Source organism: Tenrec ecaudatus, chromosome 16, assembly GCF_050624435.1.
Source record: "Tenrec ecaudatus isolate mTenEca1 chromosome 16, mTenEca1.hap1, whole genome shotgun sequence".
NCBI lineage: Eukaryota > Metazoa > Chordata > Mammalia > Afrosoricida > Tenrecidae > Tenrec > Tenrec ecaudatus.
Genome location: NC_134545.1, coordinates 18,125,244 through 18,144,891, shown reverse-complemented (window position 1 = coordinate 18,144,891; position 19,648 = coordinate 18,125,244). Strand labels below are relative to the sequence as shown.

The 19,648-nt window shown below is 53.9% G+C and overlaps 1 protein-coding gene across 4 annotated transcripts in view; it reads left to right on the top strand.

Annotated features, from left to right (window-relative positions):
• WSCD2 (WSC domain containing 2) overlaps window positions 1–19,648 on the top strand; it is a 121,608-nt gene that overhangs the window by 63,206 nt on the left and 38,754 nt on the right. For all 4 annotated transcript variants that reach the window (XM_075535098.1, XM_075535096.1, XM_075535097.1 and 1 more), the window contains exon 2: window positions 8,984–9,845. In XM_075535098.1, coding sequence (XP_075391213.1) covers window positions 9,470–9,845 — 376 coding nt within the window. In that variant the 5' untranslated portion in view covers window positions 8,984–9,469. The remainder of the gene's footprint in view (window positions 1–8,983; window positions 9,846–19,648) is intronic.

The window sequence follows — 19,648 nt, the reverse complement described above, 5'->3', positions numbered from 1 at the left end:
CCAGACAATTAGTCTTGGGGAGCCCTGTAGGAACATGCACTGAGGAGCAGCAGAGCGCTGAGGGGATTGAGGCTCCATCCAGACGGCTTCACGACAGGCCTCCAGGCCTTCCTCCAGATGATGGCCCTCTTGGGAAGGCACGTCATCTGGGCTCCGAGCAGGGCTGCCAGCTGCCTGGCAGGGAAAACCAGCAGATGGGCCAGTGTACACCTTTGCCCTGCCACCAGACCCCGGAAGAAGGGGAGCGTCCCGCTCTTCCCCTGGCCTCGCTGCAACTCAGCCCCGACCCCCCAGCCAGAGATTCATCAGCCTGTGTCCAAGCGGGTGCCTACCCTTTTTTTTTTTGGGGGGGGGGTGCCTGTCAATAGCTAGCACTTGCTGGGACCCCAGCATCAGCTAGAAAAAAAGCCTCCAAAGTCTCTCATCTTAAACATACCAGCTATGGTGCCGCTCCTGGAGCCCTGGTGGGGTTGTGGTTGATGGTTGGCCTGCGATCCGCATGGTCGGCAGTTCAGAACCCCCAGCAGGTCCGTGGGAGAAAGACTGGGCTTTCTACTCCTGTAAACAAGTTAGTCTCAGATACCCGAGGAGGGGCCTCCATGAGCCAGCACTGACTCGATGGCAGTGAGGGTGAGGACAGCGCCACCAGCCGTGCACGCACTGTGACACGAGACCGGGCATCCCGAGTCCACCCAGGAGGGCCTCGGCAGAAAGGCCTGGTGACTACTCCCCAAACCTAGCCACTAGCAGCCCTGTGAAGCCTACTTCCACTCTGACATGCAGAGGGTCGCCCGCTGGGAGCTGGCCCCAGAGCCACTGGTTGAAGGTCCCTGGGTGGCACAGACAGTGCGTTCACTGCCAGTCAGGGTCAAGTCGGTGGTGACGAAATCACAAAGACGAACCTGGACCCACTCAGGGCACCCAGGAGGAAAGGCCCGGCAGTCTTCTTTCTGTAAAGATGATGTAAAACACACCAACGTCTCTGCCGTCCGCTTGATGCCGACACACAGTGACTCCTCCACCCCCACAGGACAGGGTAGGATTTCCCCTGTGGGTTTCCAAGACTGTAACCCTTGACGGGAGTAGAAAGCCTCATTTTTCTTCCAAGGAGCAGCTGGTGGTTTTGAACCGATGACCTTGGGATTGGCAGCCCAATGTGTACCCTAGGGAATAACACCACTCTGTTGCCCATGGGGTACTGAACCTCAGTTTGTTCCTCTGTAAAGTGGGCCTTCCTCATTGGGTGCTGCAAGAAGTCCACCAATTGCAGTGCTTGGCATAGTAGGTGCTCGGTACACATTAGTTTCTGCAGTTATCCCTGCGGTATCATGTATTTCAAACCAGGAGCCCTGATGGCACTGTGGTTACGCATTGGGCTGCTAACCGCAAGATGAGCAGTTTGGAACCACCAGATGCTCCACTAGAGAAAGATGAGGCTTTCTAATCCCATGAAGAGTTACAGTCTCGGAAACCCACAGGGACAGGTCGACCCTATGGGACAGGGGCCCTGTGAGTCGGAATCGACTCAATGGCAGTGAGCTCTTTTGGTTGGATGTATGTGAAGGAGCCTTGGGGGTTGGGGTTGGAGAGGGAATAAAGCATTTGGCTGCTGACAGCAAGATCAGCAATCAGCACCCAGACTGGAGAAAGGCGTGACATTCTGTTTCTCTGAAGATGACAGCCTTGCACACTCCATGGGGCAGTGCTCCTCTGTCCTGTCGGGTCACGCAGAGTGGGAGGGAAGGCCACAGCCAATCAGTGTGATGTGTACTTTGAACCTAAAGCCCGTCTCGTCCCCCTGTCTCTCTAGCGATGCAGGCTGCATCGGGCCCATTTCGCAGGCAAGGAGACTGAGTCCAGGAGAGGCTCAGCCACTTGTGGCCAAGACCAGAGCCAAGGCCGGCATGTCTGGCCCTTCCCAGGCCCCATCCTTCAGGTCACTCCCGCCTACCATGACTCTGTCGGGAGTCCCTGCAACAAGGGCCACCAGTTACCACGTGTGCCCAGGGAGCAAGAAGTCTGGACCGTCACCCAGGGGCACACATTTGAATATGTATTGATAACAGGTACCATATGTTCCCTCTGGTTTCTTTATTGAATTACCCATGGCAGATGGCTGGGTGTTGATGGCCATTTAGCTAATGCCACCGCGCCTTCCCATTTATTTCCTTGAGTTTGGGGGAGAATGAAAATGGCCCTGGGCAGTGCACTGGGAGAGCAAGGTGCTGGCAGGTCCTAGTCCTGAGACCAGAGGAGACAAGTGAGGGCACCCTTCCCGAGAGGGGGGAGTATGTAGCCAGGAGCCACATCATCTCACACCCCGTAACCCTGCTCTGTGGACCCAGGAAGTGAGCACAGGTCATCAGTTCCGATGTAACTCCAATGCCTTGTTTCAGATGCACGGCGGATGGGCTTTCTACACGAGCCTGATCACTAACATCCCGCCAGAGCCCTGGTCCACCAGGAGGTCAGTGTAAGGTGTCGGAGCCTCAGTTCAGTCGTCTTGTGTTGAGAGACTTGGCCGCTGCCCGACTTGCTTGCTATCCATTCCGACTCCCACACTGACACGGACCCTTGTCCCTGATCAACAGACCGCGGCTGGCTTTTCAACAGCAAAGCCCAACATGGAACACTTGCAAATGACACACTGTGTCGCTGTCTGTGGGACATCTTTCTAATGGCAAGTAGAAAAGCCTGTCCATGAGAGGACAGGCATGAAGTGCAGTCTACCAGAAGCCGACCTAAGTCATATAGATGTGCGGGGCTACCCACGGTAGCTTTGCCCAAGAGTGGCCAGGAACTAGGAACATCCCGGGGGGCAGCTGACTTTCCCATAAATGAGGATGTGAGCCTTCAGAGTGTAAGAGCCCTTCCCCATGATTCCAAACCCACTCACTGCTTTCCAATCCCAAGGACCAGGTAGAACTGCCCCTGGATAACTTCACGGGAGTAGAAAGCCTCGTCTTTCTCCCTCAGAGCGCTGGTGGTGGTTTCAAACTGCAAACCTTGCAGTTAACAGCCTAATGTGTAGCCCACTCTGCCACCAGGGCTCCCAGGCTTAATGGGAACCATTAGGAAAGCCACAGATCAGCCTTTGTAGGGAGGTATCTTGGGCAGTGATCTTGGGTCGTTCGCTTGCCAAAAGCTGATCCAGAAAAAGAAGGTGGGGGAATATTTTGATTAGAGGAGCCTGAGGTCCATCTGTTTGGAAAGCCAAGTGCACTTGAAAGTATTCTCTGCTTCTTGCTAAAGGAGCCCTGGTGGCGCAGGGAGTTATGCATTGGGTTGCGATCCGAAAGGTCAGCAGTTTGAAACCCCCAGCTGCTCTGTGGGAGCAAGACGAGGCTTTCAACTGCCATCAAGAGTTACAGACTCGGAAACTCATGGGGGCAGTTCTGCTCTGCCCTATAGGGTCTCTATCAGTCAAAATAGACTCTATGACAGTTTGGTAGCTGTATGCTTAGACCAGTTACTTAATCTCTATGAGCCTTCACTTCCCCACCTGTAAAATAGGTACAATCACACCTACCTTTCTCTCCTCCTTACTGAGAATGCCCGTATCGTACAAAAAGCTTCATGAAGAACAGAAACTTCCAGAACAGTTAACGTTGCATGTATTCCACATCTTGGAGACCTCGCCATGTGTGTCCCAGTAGAACTGCGCTCCACAGAGCCTCAGTGACTGCTGTTTTGTGTGTTTCAGAATTCCTCGGAGCCACCTTTGGGTGGGCTTGAACTTCCAGCCCTTTGGCTGGGACCCAGCCCAGTACAGTATGCACAGTCAGTTTGCAAGAAACCCCGGTCATTTCTGATATCTTTGTTATTGGGCCAAGACTCACATTTCACATCTGCATCTGGCCAGGGCTCCCCAGCTTCTCCAGGACCACCCCCACCCCCCACCCCACTCCCAGAGCTGTACAGAAGCCTGCTTTCTCAGCAGCTTGGCCGGGTTTTGTAGCCAAACTTGGATCATTGGGGTTAGCTGACCCCTGAACCTGCGCTGTTCCTCCAAGCTGCTTCTGCCTCTGGGGACAGTGGGAGCCCACTACCCGGTCTCTTGGGTGATGCTGGCACCCTGGGCTTCTGTCCTGACCTGCTGCCTCTGGGAACATGGGAGCCTGGATTGGGGGTGGGGTGGGGTTGTGCAAGGGGCCAGCTGTGCCTCCTGCAGAGCAGCTCTGCCCAGCGGTCTTGTTCTTGGCAGCTCGACACCAGAGGTTCATTCGGTGCTAAAAATAGGCTGTGTTTAGACACGTTGAGGCTCCGACTGGCAACAGGAACAGCAGGAACCAGATGCTGCCATCCCTGTAAGGGGGCCTCTTGGCTCGCCCCAGGGAAGTCACGGGGACCCCAGGAGGCTGGCAGGGTGGATGGGGAAACTGAGGCTCAGAGAGTGTCACGGGAACAGAAGAGGGGTGGCAAGACAGGGCCAGCGGCTCCAGACTTGTGGGGGAGCTGCAGACATGAGGGGAAGTGCAGCTCAGAGAGGGGGAGGGGCCTGCCAAGGCCTCACATCTGTCAGCCACCGGTGAGGCTGTCCGTGCCATGTGGTCCCCAACAGCTAATGTGCAGATGGACACTCGAGAGGGGCAGGGGCTTGCTGGAAGTCAAGCTGGTCTCCACGTTGCAGGCTGTCAGCCTATGAGCGGGCAGAGTCCTCCAGCTGCCTGGCAGAGGGATGGAGGTTCTCGGAGAACTTGTTCAAGCCCAGTGCCTGCCACAAAGTGCCCAGCTAATGATAGCTACCATCATTCCTCATTCACCTCACCGAGAGAGAAAGAAATGATGAGGAAAGGTGAAGGAGAAGGTGATAAGGGGGGGGAGGGGAGAGAGAGGGATGTTGAGATGGAGAGAGAGTGAGGGGAAGCAAGAGGCATGAGTGGCCAGCACTGGAGGAGAGGAATCCCCTGGGGAGGTGGGACTGGCCTCAGCAGAGAACCCTGGACCACCCAGAGGAGCAGAGGATAGCAAGCTGCTACCCCCTAGGAGGAAGGCCCAGACAGAAACCTGGTTGAGCCCAGGATTGGGGTGAGGGGGGTATCGGGAGGACAGAGGTCCCCCCTTGTCTTGATTCTTCCACCCCTTCTTTCTCAGCGGATCTGTTGTGCCGGCTACGGGTACCTCCTGCTACCCGGGGCACCCACTTCACACAAGCCTCCTAACCCCGGCAGGAGGGGGTTAGTGGCTCAGCACCTCCCTTCCCTTCCCCGGAGGCTGGTGTGGGGTTCCCGCCTCACAGCCCCTTCCCCTTGGGACACCCCCATCCCCCCCACACTTACCTCTGTCTCTGTTCCCTGCCAGCTCCTAATGAGCTCATTACGCTCTTAAGTTCCATTTGACACCCACTTAGAGAAGAGATGTGTTGAGATAGAAAAGCAAGTTAGAAAAGGGCTCGTCCCAGAAATGCCCCCAGAGACCAAACAGGACAAGTCAAGCCAAGCCCCCATTCTTGCCCGTCCACAGCAGCAGACGTGTTCATGTTTCAGTGCCACATGGCTTTGAAGGTTGCTTGTTCATGTGTGTTCAGGGGAGGGGAGGCAGGAGGGAGTGCTCCAGGAGGAGCCCCTGCTGGGTGTCAGAGGCGCCGCCTACAGGGCTTGACTCAGTGCTCCAAGCGAGGGTCTGGGGGAGAGGAGTCAAGGCCTTAGTGCCCACTGTACAGCTGGGAATCCTGAGTCTCTGTGTGTGTGGGGGGTGAGGTTTGGGGGTGCGGGGACGGCGGCTTTGAACGCAGACCAATGTGTTCTCAAAGTCTCTGGTCTTCCCTGGAAGCTCTGGAAGGGCTGAGGGCCCCGGTCCCACGAGGGTTCCTGGCTTCTTCTGACCCAGGTCCAGCCGCAGACACACCTGGCTTCCAGATGATCGGCCCAGCACTCGGTGGGGACCCTGGCCCACAGTCCGGAGGATTTAAAGAGCTGGCACCTGGTGGTGAGGGTTCTTGGTTGGAGCATGTGGTTTGCTGCCGGTGGCTAAGCGAGAAGCCGGTGATCCGGGCCCGTGGAAGAAAGGCCTGGCAAACTGCTTCTATCAGGCCAGCTGTCGTGAGAGCCCTGTGGGTTGCCAGGAGTCAGATGCATGGCAACAGGATGAACTTTTTTTTTTCCCCCCTCTCTTTTTATTTATTTATTTATTTATATTTTTTAATTTTAACAATTTATTAGGGGCTCATACAATTCTTATCACAGTTCATACATATACATACATCAATTGGAACTTTTTTTTTTAAATGTAAGAGTGAGCTTTCAAAAGTGTTTGGTTGTGACTGTGACACTTTATGGGCCATTAGCACACAAGCCACACACACACACACACACACCCCTACCCGCCCCCCCCCCCCCCAGCTTGGTGGTCCAGGCTCCCCAGGGTCTGGCTCCTGCCCCTTGCTTCAGCTGTAAGACCTGCCCTGCGCTATTGTGTGACTCCTTTGCCCTTCTGAAATGGTCCCCGCTGCTGCCGCTGCCCTATGGGAGAACTGGGGCTCTCCTCCTGCCAGGCCTGCCAGCACGCAGACCCCCCTGGAGAAGGCACGCCCATCCCGCTGCCCGCACTCCCATGTAGACCTTCCCTTCTTTCCAGGGTTCACGCCCCGTGGCTCCCCTTACAAAGTACCCAAACTGGCTGGTTTCAAGACCACAGTAACGATCTCTCTTCCAGGGGCTTGGTTGGCAGGACCATGCTCCCTGTGAACTCCTAAATGGAAGATTCTCTGCGTCCCTTCCCAGGGGACAGGTCTAATAGCTCCCAGGCGTCTCCGGATTTGCGTCCGCTTAGCATCAGTCTCTGCCTCCATGTTCACATCTGGGTGCTGCCTATGTCTCTTCTCCTCTCCCGATCAAGGCATCAGTCCTATCTGAGTAAGGCCCAGCCCTCTCCTGTAGGGCCTCGTGGTGATTAATTACACCTGTTTGCTTGTGGTCGGGTGCTGTCTTGTCATTACAGGTCTCCGTGTACAACAGACAGAATCCCTGCACTGTCCTCCCATTGCTGCGGCCTCGGTGTCACACACTACACATACCAGGACCCCATTTCCATAAAGGCCCCATTCACAGGCACCAGGATTTCAACATGTCATTTTGGGGGAAAGGGGGGACACATGCACCCATAACAGCTGGGCTCCCACTTTTTCCTGTTCCTTTTCCAGAGGAAATGACTGTGAGCTTATTGGCAAAGGCTCTTTTCAGGGATCCCTGATGGTACAGTGATCACACGCTGGGCTTCTAACTGAAAGAAGGTTGATGGTTTGAACCCACCAGCTGTCCTACGGGCGAAAGATGAGGCTCTCAGTTCCCAGGAAAAGACTGGCAGGCTCGGAATCCTATAAAGCAGAATCAACTTGATGGCAGCAGGCTAAGATAGATAGTTTTTTACTTTCTATCTTCAGGAAGCTCACTCTACTACTTCTTCCCACCCCCACCCTCATCCCTACCTCCCGCTACACACACACACACACACACACACACACACACACACACGCACGCACACACCCTGCACCTCCATCCCTACATCCCTAACGTGTTAGTTTCGTGAGCCACAAACTGGGTGACAGATTCAAAGGGAGACAAGAGCAAGGGAGGTACCTGGTGAAGGAGGGAGAGCATCCAAGGGGAGCCATGACAGGCCCTGAGAGGCCGGGGAGGTGGAGCTGCTGCTTCGGGATCTGTTGCTGAATTCCCACCTGATGCGCAGACTTCTTGGAAGAAGGGATGAATCCCCAAGGCGGTGGTGAAGAGTGATGGTTTCGGATTTGGACAGCCCTAGGTCCAAATCCCAGCTGTACCCCTGACCAACCCTGTGACCTGTGTTCCCTTGCCTAGGACATGGGGAAATAGTGGCGTTGTGGTTATGGGTCAGGCTGCCAACTGTAAGGCCAGCAGTTCGAAACCACCAGCTGCTCTGTGGGAGAAAGGTGAGGCTTTCGCTCCCATCGAGGGTGGCAGTCTTGGAGACCCACAGGAGCAGTTCCACCCTGTCCTAGAGGGTCGCCATGAGTCAGAATCCACTCGTTGGCAGTGAGTTTGGTGTCTCTGGTATGGAAATGTTTATGCAGAAGCCTTGGCACAGGTCCAGGCATACACAGTCGGTATTCAATAATGAATGCGTGAATGAGTGAACGAAGGAATGAACATGGTGCTAAATAGTGCAGTTTCCTTCCTTGCCTTTTTCTTCCTGGGATAGAAGAAAGGGTCTCTGGATGTGGTCTCTCCCATGAGAGAGCAGCCTCATGAAGAAAGAGACTTGGGTATGGTGCCCGGCTCATCACTGGGGCTCATGGAATATCTGTTGGGAAATTGAATGCATCGGATCAGGTGCAGCAGGCAGTTTGCCAAAGGCTTGGTGTTTTCGGTTGTCCTTGAGTCGGCTTCAGAGGCCTTCTGGTGGCGTACTGGGTTATAGGTTAGGGCTGTTAACCGTAAGGCCGGCAGTTCAAATCCACCAGCCGCTCCATGGCGAAAGATGAGACTTTCTACTCCCTCCAAGAGTTCAAGCCTCGGGAACTCACAGGAGCAGTTCTGCCCTGTCCTTTGGGGTTGCGGTGAGTCAGAATCAACTTGATGACAGTGAGGTCGTTTCCCCCACCCCCCCCCCATCCAGATGAGTTTCCCCCCAGTGAGTTTTATGTTTTGGATTGGGGAGGCTGCCAGTCTTTATGGGAGCAGGATGTCTCATTTTTCTCCTGCAGAGCAGCTGGTGGGTTTGAACTGCTGCCCTTGCTGTCGGGCAGCCCAACATGTAACCCACCGGACTCCTCTTTGGACTTCAGGTGAACCCACAAATCATGGTACGTTTGACCATATATGGGAAATGTGGGAGAAATGATCCTACCAGCTCATCAACACCTGTGCTTGTCCAAGGACAAGCTCGTCCCAAGAGACTGAAGCCAGCCCCTTCCCAGTTTGGTCCAATGAAAAGACAGATAGCACAGGATTCTAGGTGACTCCAGACATGGTTCCAAGCTACTTGCCTCTGCTTTCTTCCCCTCCAGGCCCCTCTCAGCGCGGTGCTGCGCCTATGAGGAGTCTCAAGCCTGCCCTGTTCGGTGTCTGGCAGCCCTGAGCCAGAGGCTGGAAAGCATGGGAACCCCCCAGCTGCTGTTTCCACGAGGCGGATGCAGCCGGACCCGAGACCAGCACCCGGGCTGCAATGACGCAATGCAGCCCCCACAGGCCCCAGGAGTCCAGGCAGGACGCAAAGGGGGCTGCAGCTGTTGGTGACCCGCCGGAGCGCCTCCGCCTGCTGCGATCCAAGTTCTTGGGAAAGTCTTTGAAGGGAAGGACAAGATGTAGGCAAAAAGGACCCACTCTGGGCCGTCCTTGACCCAGAAACTCACCTTGACCTTGGGAAGTCCGGTTGCTTTCTCCTTTCTCTATACCTCCTTCAAGGACTGAACATCCCCACCCTCTGGGGTCCCATCCCCCCCAAGCCCATCTCCCTAGCCCCGCCCAACGAGCCAGTCCGGAATGGTTCCGCCATGGCGAAGGTCTGGCTCCGGGTCCAGCGGTACTTCCGCCGCAAACCTGTGCGCTTCTTCACCTTCCTGGCGCTCTACCTGACAGCTGGCAGCCTGGTCTTCCTACACTCGGGCTTCGTGAGCCAGCCCGCCCTCTCGCAGAACCAGGTTAATCCGGCCGGGGCCCCTGCTGAGGGTGCGGAGCTGCCCTTCCTGGGCGCCTTGCACCTGGGCAGGGGCTTCCGGGAGCCAGCAGAGGCCTCCAGCATCACGCGCAGGTACGGGCCCTGGTTCAAGGGCAAGGACGGAAATGAGCGCACCAAGCTGGGCGACTACGGGGGAGCTTGGAGCCGAGCCCTCAAGGGAAGGGCTGTCCGGGAGAAGGAAGAGGAGCGAGGTAAGATGGGGGGCGTGTCGGGGGGCGGGATGAAGGGTGCAAGGTGTGGTGGTGGTGGTGGGGACCACCTGGGGCCAGGCAGGTGAGCACCCAGCTGCTAACCACCCACTGGCCATGCAGCAGGAGAGCGACTTGGCGGTTTGTTTCCATAAAGACTACACTCTGCCCTATTTGAGTCACTGTGAGTCATGATGGGTTGAGAATCTTTGTGGCCTGGTGGTTACGGATTGGGCTTAGATCCAAAAGGTTAACAGTTTGAAACCACAAACCGCTCTGTGGGAGAAAGACAGGGCTGTCTACTCCCTTGAACAGCTACAGTCTTCTTGAAAACTCAAATAGGCAATTCTACAGTGAGTCCGTGTCAACTCGATGGCAGCGAGTGAGTGGTGAACAAACAACTCACTGCCATCCAGCCAATGCTGACTCATAGCCACCCCTGTGGGTTTCCCAGACTGCAACTGTTTACGGGAGTAGAAAGCCCAGTCTCTCTCCCATGGAGCTGCTAGTGGTTTTGAACTGCCAGCTATAGGGATTACAGCCCAACTCATCACCACTACACTACAGGGCTCCTAGTGAAGTGATGATGAAATAGATCATATTGTACGATACAATGTCTCAAAAGCAAAATTTCCAATGCCCCTGGGTCCGTTTCGACTCACAGCACCCCTGTGGATTTTCAAGACCTGTTTTCTGTTTGTTTTTTAATCATTTTATTGGGGGCTCTCACAGCTCTTGCCTGCTTAAGGGAGTAGAAAGTCTGTCTTTCTCCCATGGAACGGCTGTTGGTTTTGAACTGCTGACCTTGCCATTGGCAGCCCATTGTGTGACCCACTACGCCACCAGGGCTCCATGGGGCAGTATAATAATAGCATCGTCATCCTGGGGGATGCTCTCTGTTTTTGATCGGCAAAGTTAGCTGTTCAAATCCACCCAGAGGCTGATCAGAAGAAAGGCCTGATCTACTTCTGTACAGATGGTGGCCAAGAACCCCCATGTCCCCCAGCAGTTCTGCTCTAACTCTAGAGGGCACTATGCGTGTAGGGCGGGCTCGGCAGCAGCTATCGGCAAAGTGTGGCATGGTATAGCATAAAGGATCCTGGTGGGGCAATGGATAAGCATTTGGCTGTGGTTTCAACCTTCCTCCTGCTGATGACCCGCTCCAATAGAGATGCTAGCTTAGGAAGCACCGTGAGGCTGTTCAGCTCTGCCATGTGCGGTCGCTGTGGCAACACACAACAACAAACGCAGACTAATATACGCATAAGAATATAAAGACTATATGGCATAAATCAGCTGTCACCTGTTTTTCATAAGAACTGCTGTCACATAACTGTAGGCGTGTGGTAGCTCTGATTGCTAACCCCATTATACAGATGAGTACACTACCAAGCAGGCGAGTCCCCTCCTACACGGCCACACCTGCAGGCCAGGGTTCCATCACCATCAGGCCAGCCCTGGGGGCACAGTGGTTGGTTATGCCATGGGCTGCTAATCGAAAGGTCAGAGTTCAAAACCACCAGCCCATTCTGCAGGAGAAAGATGAGGCTTTCTACCCCTGTGAAGGGTCACAGTCTCAGAAATCCACAGGGACAGATCCAGATCTACCTTTTCCTATAGGGTCCCTGCGAGTTGGCATCGGCTGCAGGGAAGTGAGTTTGGTTGGGTTTGGGTTTGGTTTACCCCATCAGAAACCCCCTGGTTTACCCGTTTGCTTACACACTGGTGACCTGCCTCCCCGGCTGGACTGTCAGCCCCATGAGGTCAGTGTCAGCACCTGGGACAGTTCCTGGGACAAGGATGGTGCTGAATACAATTGGTTGAATGGCGGGTGATTGGATGAGTGATGACTCATGTTTTTCCTTCAGTGCCTGCACTTAATCCCAGAGGCTTGTCCCTGACCCTCTCCACCTGTGATCCTCCCCTGTACTTACTGTCATGGTCCACAGGTGCTCCGGGACGGCCTGTGCTTGTCTGGGCCCCCTGCGAGAATTCCCTGTACCATGCAGCAACAGCATTCCAATTTGCTATGCAAATTAAGTACTGCCGCCACCAGGAATAGAGTTCTGGGGGTTCTAGAGCATCTGCTTCATGTCAACCACTACCCTAGTTGTTTTTCATATAAGTAACATTATATATGTGTGTGTGTATACATTTATACATAATGTTCAGCACATCTCCGGGCACTTAGTAATAAGTGACAATTAAAAAAAACAACTCACGGCTGCCACATCAATTCTGACTCATAATGACCCCAGAGGACAGAACAGAACCGCCCCTTGGGTTTCTGGGGCTGGACTTCTTTATGGGAATCTTTCCCCTTAAGGTGTGGCTGGTAGATTCAAACTTCCGACCTTGTGGTTAGCAGCCCAACGTGTAACCCACTCCCCCACCAGGGCTCCGTGCACGTAACAACTGTCCAGCTAATATCTGTTGTTCCTGTTATTGTTGTGCGCCCTTCAGCTGATGGCTACTCACATAGGATGGGCGTGGGGCTCTCCAAGCCCGCCCCCTGCCTTTGAGGGTTTCCAAGGCTCTTTGTGAAGCAGGTTGCCACTCCTTTCTTCCACGGAATTGCCGGTAGCTTCAAACCACCACCCTCGTTATTCGCAGTATGCCTCCGTTATCCATATGGCTAGGTTCCCAAGACCCGGGTCCTTAGGTGAAAATCCAAGTGATGGGAACATAGAGGAAGGTTACAACATGGATGGTGAACGCATCAGTACGTGACAGCCGAACCGCATCACTGATGTCACTACCAAGCCTGAGAATCCCGGTCCAACCACGCTGGCGCACCACCCCACAATGGGCGGCGTCACCCCTATCTCCTGCAGCATTGGCACTTGTTACCGCCAGAGGTGTGTCACTAGTGTGCAGAACAGTCAGAGGGAAGGTTGTTTCACTGTTGGCGTAAACACAAAATCTCAGATACGGAAATAGGAAGTCAGGGTAGGTGCGGTGATTACCTACAAATCAGTCACCGTGTGACGTGAGTTGCCTCTGGCCCATGAGGACCCCACATGAGTCAGGGCAGAACTGTGCTCCACGGGGCTTTCAGTGGGTTCTTTTTTTGGAACTTGGTTGCCTGTCCTTTCTTCCGAGTGCCTCTAGATAGACTCCATCTCCCTCCCACCCCCACACACGCATCATTCAGCGAGCCTCCAGGCATGTTAATTACGTTCACCTTCAAGGGACTTCTAGTAATGATAATAGCTCATCTTGATTAAATGGTCATTATGGGCTAAACCAGTGGTTTTCAACCTTCCTAATGCCGTGACCCTTTAATACCATCCCTCCTGTTGTAGTGACCCCCCCCCAACCATAAAATTATTTTCATTGCTACTTCATCACTGTCATTGTGCTACTGTTATGAGCCGTCATGTAAATATCGGATAGGCAGGATGCATTAGGCGACCTCTGTGAAAGGGTCATTCCACACCCCACCTCCAGGGGTCGCGACCCACAGGTTGAGAACCATCCATTGGACTAGACCAAGCTGGGCGAGCCCCCTACCTCATTGAATGATCACACAGCTCCAGACATGAGGGACTGTTGTTAACCCGTTTCCCAGAAGCTCAAACTCAGTGAGAAGGCACTTGCCCCTGAGTCACATAGAGATTAGGAAATGAAGCTTCAAATCAAAACCCCAAACCAAACTCACTACCAGCAAGTTGCTGCTGACTCCTAGTGACTCTCTGAGCAGGGCAGAACTGCCCCCACTGAGTTCCCAGCACTGTAACTCTTTACCGGAGTAGAAAGCCCCATCTTCTTCCCACACAGCAGCTGGTGGTTTCGAAATGCTGACCTTGTAGTTAGCAGTCCACTGCATAAGCACACCACCGGGCCTCCTGAGGCTTAAAGCCAGGCCTGTTTAATTCCATCCAAAGCATCCTTCTTACCCACGCTCCTCCCTGCCCTGGGAAACCTTACACATTCTTTAAATGGAGAGAGCGAAGGAAGAGCAAATAAGAAAGAAGCGCCGAGCCCAGGGCTCTCAGCAGGTGGTCTTGGGAATCAGGTAGCATTGTTAAGAAAACACAAATCCAGCTTGTCCTTGATGAACCGATTCAAGGATCCGCGACAAAAGACAACTTAATTAGATTAGCGCTAATAACAAGCAGTGGCAGCGCTGACCTGAAGCTTCACGCTTCTGGATTTCTCTGAAGCCCGCAAGGGCTCTGGCTTGAAGCTGTGATGTGGGACTCAGGCTGGCCCATCACTGGCCGAGAGTTCGGACAGAGGATGCTGTACCCAGGCTGGGGCTGGGGCTGCACCAGCAATCTGCCAGTCATCTTGGCAGGTGCTTCAGAGTTGGAATCCTGGTTCCTGGCTGGGCAGCCCTAAGAGGGGGTCTCTTCACCTCTCTAAACCCACTGATTGGTGGGGATACAAGTCACTTGGCCTCAGATGTCTCTTGGAATGTTCGGTTGTGTGCTCTTGAAGGGGCCAGGCACCGCTGTGTCGTGTCACCTTGTCTTCGCAGTGCTCCAACGAGCTTGAAGCTGCTGTGAACTCCGTCTTGTTGTTGAACGCACATTGAGGACTCACAGCACCCTCACCAGGGTTTTCTCGGCCGTTATTTTCAGGGAAGCAGGTCACCAGGTCTTTCTTCCGCAGGCCAGGCTGTTTGGAATTGCCGACCTTTAGGTTAGCAAATCAGACCTCTAACCGTATCAGGGCACCCGAACTTCTCCCTGACAGGAAGCTGAAGTCATCCAGCTGCAGGGTGGCTGGAGCCCCACACCCACTACCTTGTCCTCCTCCTCAGCCCACACATGTCTGGCATGCAGAGATAACACTACCAAGCCCCTTAATTTTGCAGAAGAAATCAGGGGTGCAGCAGGGAGTAGTGACTTGCCCGAGGTCACCCCACCCTAAACACCCCCAGTCGAAAGCAGAGCCAGGAGCCAATCTGAAAAAGCCAAACTCTGGGTTTGATCTCAAAGCCTGCAGCACCATTTCTGTCGATCCCCGATTTCGGGATGAGCCTCAGCCAGCCTGAGAGGTGTGGTCCAGGCACAACAGAGGACAGGGAGCGGGGCTCAGTGTGCAATCTGGAAGAGACAGCAAGGGCACCTCCCTGGCCATCCCCTGGAGCAGAAGGCACAGTGGCTGCTCTGTGCTGGGCTCTTGTAGTCCAGCATCAGGCATGGGTTCTTGAGTCCCAGGTCACAGATGAGGCTGTGGAGGGTCAGGGACGCCAAGTGCAGGCCTCTGAGCGGTGGTTCTGCTCGGTTCAGTCCTCGTGGCTGACGGAGCCCAGCCAGGACAAACGAGAATTTGCAAACAGCGACTCCTGGAACAAGAACCAGCAAGGGGGAAGTGGCAGGTGGACGCTGAGCTGGAAACATAATGTGACGACAATGTGGGATGCCACAGCGCCCTGCTCAAAGCTGGCGGTGGGTCAAGGTGCTGAAACACCCACGGACGGAGCTGGAACCGTAATGCTCTGACAGGTTGGGGACCCACAGTGCCCTGTTCAAAGATGGCAGCGGGCAGTGCCCCTTGGAACGGGCGTGGCTCTCCACAGTCCTGACAACAATACAATCTCCTGCTCAGGACCCTTCCTCCGAGCCTCCCACTTCAGGGCTTTGACCCGTCATTGTGCCTGTCCTGGCTCTTATCCCGGGCACCCAGCTTTAGCAAATTCTGGCCCATTCTGGTTTCACGTCAGTGGCCCGGACCGAACGGGTTCAGACGTGTCCAGAGCCCTCTTAAATGATGCGCCCGAGGCCACCCAGCTGCCAAGAGGCAGAGCAGCTTCCGACTCGGTCCTGATCCCAAAGCCCTATTCTTCACCCTCTCTTACAAGAGACCACCCTTCAGCTCCCTTGACCCACTCCAGACTTGAACACCTACTGTGTGCCCTGCCCTGTGATGGGAGGTGGAGACTCAGGAACTCATTCAAACCAGGGTCTTCCTGTTGAGGAAGATTCGTGGTCTTTTGTGGAGATGAGAGGTTACAAAGATCGTTTCATTAAAAATAACAAGAGCCCTTTCCGTACCTACCAAAGTCACGCATGCTCATTCGAGACAACATGAGAATGCAGAGACGAGGAGGTGGAAATCCCAAAGACCTTATTCTGAATCACTAAGCAGTATACCAGCTCTGAAAATAGGCATATCTCCAGCTCCGTTTATTTCCTGAGCACCTACTGTGTGCCGTGCCCTGGGCAGGGAGGTGGAGACTCAGGGACATATTCAAACCAGGTTCTTTTGTCTGAGAAATGGTCACAACCTTTTTCCTCTACAGCAAAAGACCTCCCACCACCCAACACCAAAGAACCCCCAAACCACACTCACTGCTACTGAGTCCATTCCTACTCCTGCCCACCCTCTAGGACAGCGCAGAACTGCTCCTTGTGGGTTTCCCAGGCTTCAACTCTTGACCGGAGTAGAAAGCCTCATCTTTGTTTCAAAGAGCAGCTGGTGGTTTTGAACTACCAACCTTCCGATAAGGAGCCCAACTCCTAACCCCCTGTGCCACCAGCTGCTCACCCAACATCAGCCACAGTGATCACTGCTGTGACATCTTCTCGTTCCCTCTAACATGCGTTTCCAAGGCCCGTGCTCTGCATCCAGAGACCTGTACCTGCTTCCCTCCGTTACAGGATAGCTCCTTTTTGTGGAAAAGACCCTTCTCCAATGAGCCTCAATGGGTTTCCAACCAAAAGACAGTGACGACAAGTGCTTAGGGGCTGAGGTAGACCAGAGGGCTTCGGGATACCAGTCAGTCAGGCATGGCTGCATATCACAGTGGCTTCCCCGGAGGGGAGGCCATAGAATCTGCAGGCTTGGTGGACCTTGACCAAAGGGAAGGATGGGAAGCCGTGACAGGAAAAGGAAATTCCATTCTGTGAGCAAGGAAATGCAGACAGCACTGGAATGGCCCTGGAATGGCCCAGGCATGGCCAGTGAGAAAATGACCACTTCGTGGGTCTCCACGCTGTGCCAGACGCCGAGAGCAATGATCAGGCCACAAAAGTAGATTACTCTGACCAGCACTTATGGTTAATAGCCCGCCCCCCCCCCCCCATCCCCCTGAGCCTCAGCGCATGGAGCTGAAATCACCCTTTAGCCTGCTCTGGGGTCCAACTTAAGGTTCGAGCCCAGGTCCTGGCTGCCTCCCAAACTGCTCTCACTTCAGGACTCTACTCCCCGTCCACAAACAGGCACACAAACAAATGCCCCTCCAGCAAATTACCTTTATGGAAAAGACGCAAAACTTTACCAAATGGAGATGGAAGGCGGTGAGAGGAAGACGGGAAATGGAGGAAAGAAATAAAGGCACTAGCCTTCGGGGATGGAGGAGGGCGGGGGACTCTTTAGAGACAGCGCATTCTGCCGGCTGCTGGCATCGGAGCTTGAGACAGATCGCCCAGCGGGGTGACTGCGCTGTGTCAGCGGAACTTGGATGGCTGCAGGGACCGGCTGATGGATCGTGTGGGCTTGGCGATTCATCTGCTCTCAAGTGGCCTATGAGCATGCCTCTGTTTTACAAACTGACCAGCTCATCTCTGAGAGCTTCGAAAGCTGCGGCAGGGTAGGAAGCTGGGGCCCTGGGGAAAATGATCCCAGGGGACTGGCCATAACCACCGATGAGCTCAGTGCAGGGTTGAAAGTCCATTGGCTGAAGCGCATAGTGATGGGTGAGTGGGAAGGAGTCAGTAATCCTCGCCGCCGACGACTGTGTGAACTGTGCTCGGTTTTCATGCCCTGAGCCACACGGGATCCCACTGCCCTTATTTAGAGACCAGGGTCTGCCAAGGCCCGTGGATTCCAGGTGCTCTTGTGTCTGGTTTTCTGCCCAGAGGAAGGGCTTGGTACCATTGGGTCAACAAGTCCTCAGGACCTTGGGGACACTTCCTCCTGCACCTCTTTCAGCGTTGTCTCCAGCCTATTCTTCAAGCCAATGTGTCACACACTTGACATCTCTTCAGGGCATTAATGAAGCACTGTGTGTCTTTATCTCCCTCTTGTTGACAGATAAGGGAATGGAGGGTCATTTGTTCATTCCATAGGACTATAAGCACTTCTGGTCAGGTGCTCAGCCTGACCCCTAGCCAGGAAGGTAGGAGAGGTTGTTGTTGGCGATAGCAGCTTCGCTTCCTGGCAACCTTGCGTACACTACAATGAAAGTCTGCCGGCTCCTGCCTTATCTTTAGGAGCCCTGGTGGCATCGTGGGTTATATGTTGACTGTGAACCGCAAGGTCAGCAGTTCAAAATTGCCAGAAAGATGAGGTTTTGTACTTCCATAGAAAGTTAGTCTTGAAATCCACAGGGGCAGTTCTACCCTGTCCTATAGGGCCTCTATGAGTTGTGATCAACTCAAGGGCAGTGAGTTTTTTGTTGTTGTGTTTATCATTTTATTGGGGGATCATACAGCTCTTATCACCATCCATCCATCCATCCATCCATCATGCATCCATCCATCCATCCATCCATCTATCCATGCATGCATGCATGCATCCATCCATCCATGCACCATCCATCCATCCATCCATCCATCCATCTATCCATGCATTCATCCATCCATCCATGCATCCATCCATGCATGCATCCATCCATCTATCCATGCATGCATCCATCCATCCATGCATCCATCCATGCACCATCCATCCATCCATGCATCCATCCATCTATCCATCCATCCATGCATGAATGCATCCATCCATCCATCCATGCACCATCCATCCATCCATCCATCCATCCATCCATGCATCCATCCATCCATCCATCCATCCATCCATCCATCCATCCATGCATGCATGCATCCATCCATCCATCCATCCATCCATCCATTGTGTCAGGCACATTTATACATTTGTTGCCATCATCATTCTCAAAACATTTTCTTTCTACTGAGCCCTTGGTGTGCGCTCATTCCCCCTCTCCCACCCTCCCTCCCCCATGAACCTTTGATAATTTATCATTTGTTTTTCATGTCTTCTACCGGGCAGTGAGTTTTTGAGTTTGCAGTGTCTTCATCGACCAGCAACGTTGGTGTGTTTGAGTCGATAGTTGTGGCTGTTTGTATCCATCCATCTCAGCGAGGCTCTGGACAATTTCACTCACTCACCCTCTGTCCACTTTACCAAACCACTGTCTCTTTACGAGTGAGGGCATTTCCAAAGTAAGTCTTGCCACCCTCGCTTTTAAGGAACCTTCTGATTTGTGCGTCCTCACGGCAGGCCATGCCAACATGGGTATTCTTTGCCAACACCGGGACCCCGCGATGTCGATTCTCCTCCTGCCTTGACCGTGACTTGACCGTGACTCAGAGCAAGCGCACCTGGTCACCAAAGCGACACCTTTGCTTTGGGCAGACTTTCAAGGGGTCTTTTGCCACACATTTTACCAACGTGGTGTGTCCCTCTTGGTTTCTTGACCGCAGCTTCCATGGACGTTGATTATTGATCCGCGTGGACTGATATCGTGCTTTAATGCCCTCTTCACTGATCAGGATGATGTTTATCGGTGCATTGGCCAGGAATTCATGGTGGTTGGTTTAAAGTGTGTGTGTGTGTGTGTGTGTGTGATCCACACTGAAAGCTGTAGCTTTTGACCTTGGTCAGGAAGTCATCGTCATTTCCAACAAGCAAGGTCGTGTCACCTACCCTTGGCAGGTGGCTTGTGAGTCTTCTTCAGATCCTGATACCACACTCTGCTTGTGAGGCAGGTAGCAGCCAACCCTCCCTTCTCCCACCCAAGGCCCTAGCCTCTAGCATCGTCCCTCTGGGCTAGCCAAGGAGGGAGAGGCCTCCCACCAGGCCAGGACTCAGCGTGGCGCACAGGAACGGGCAGG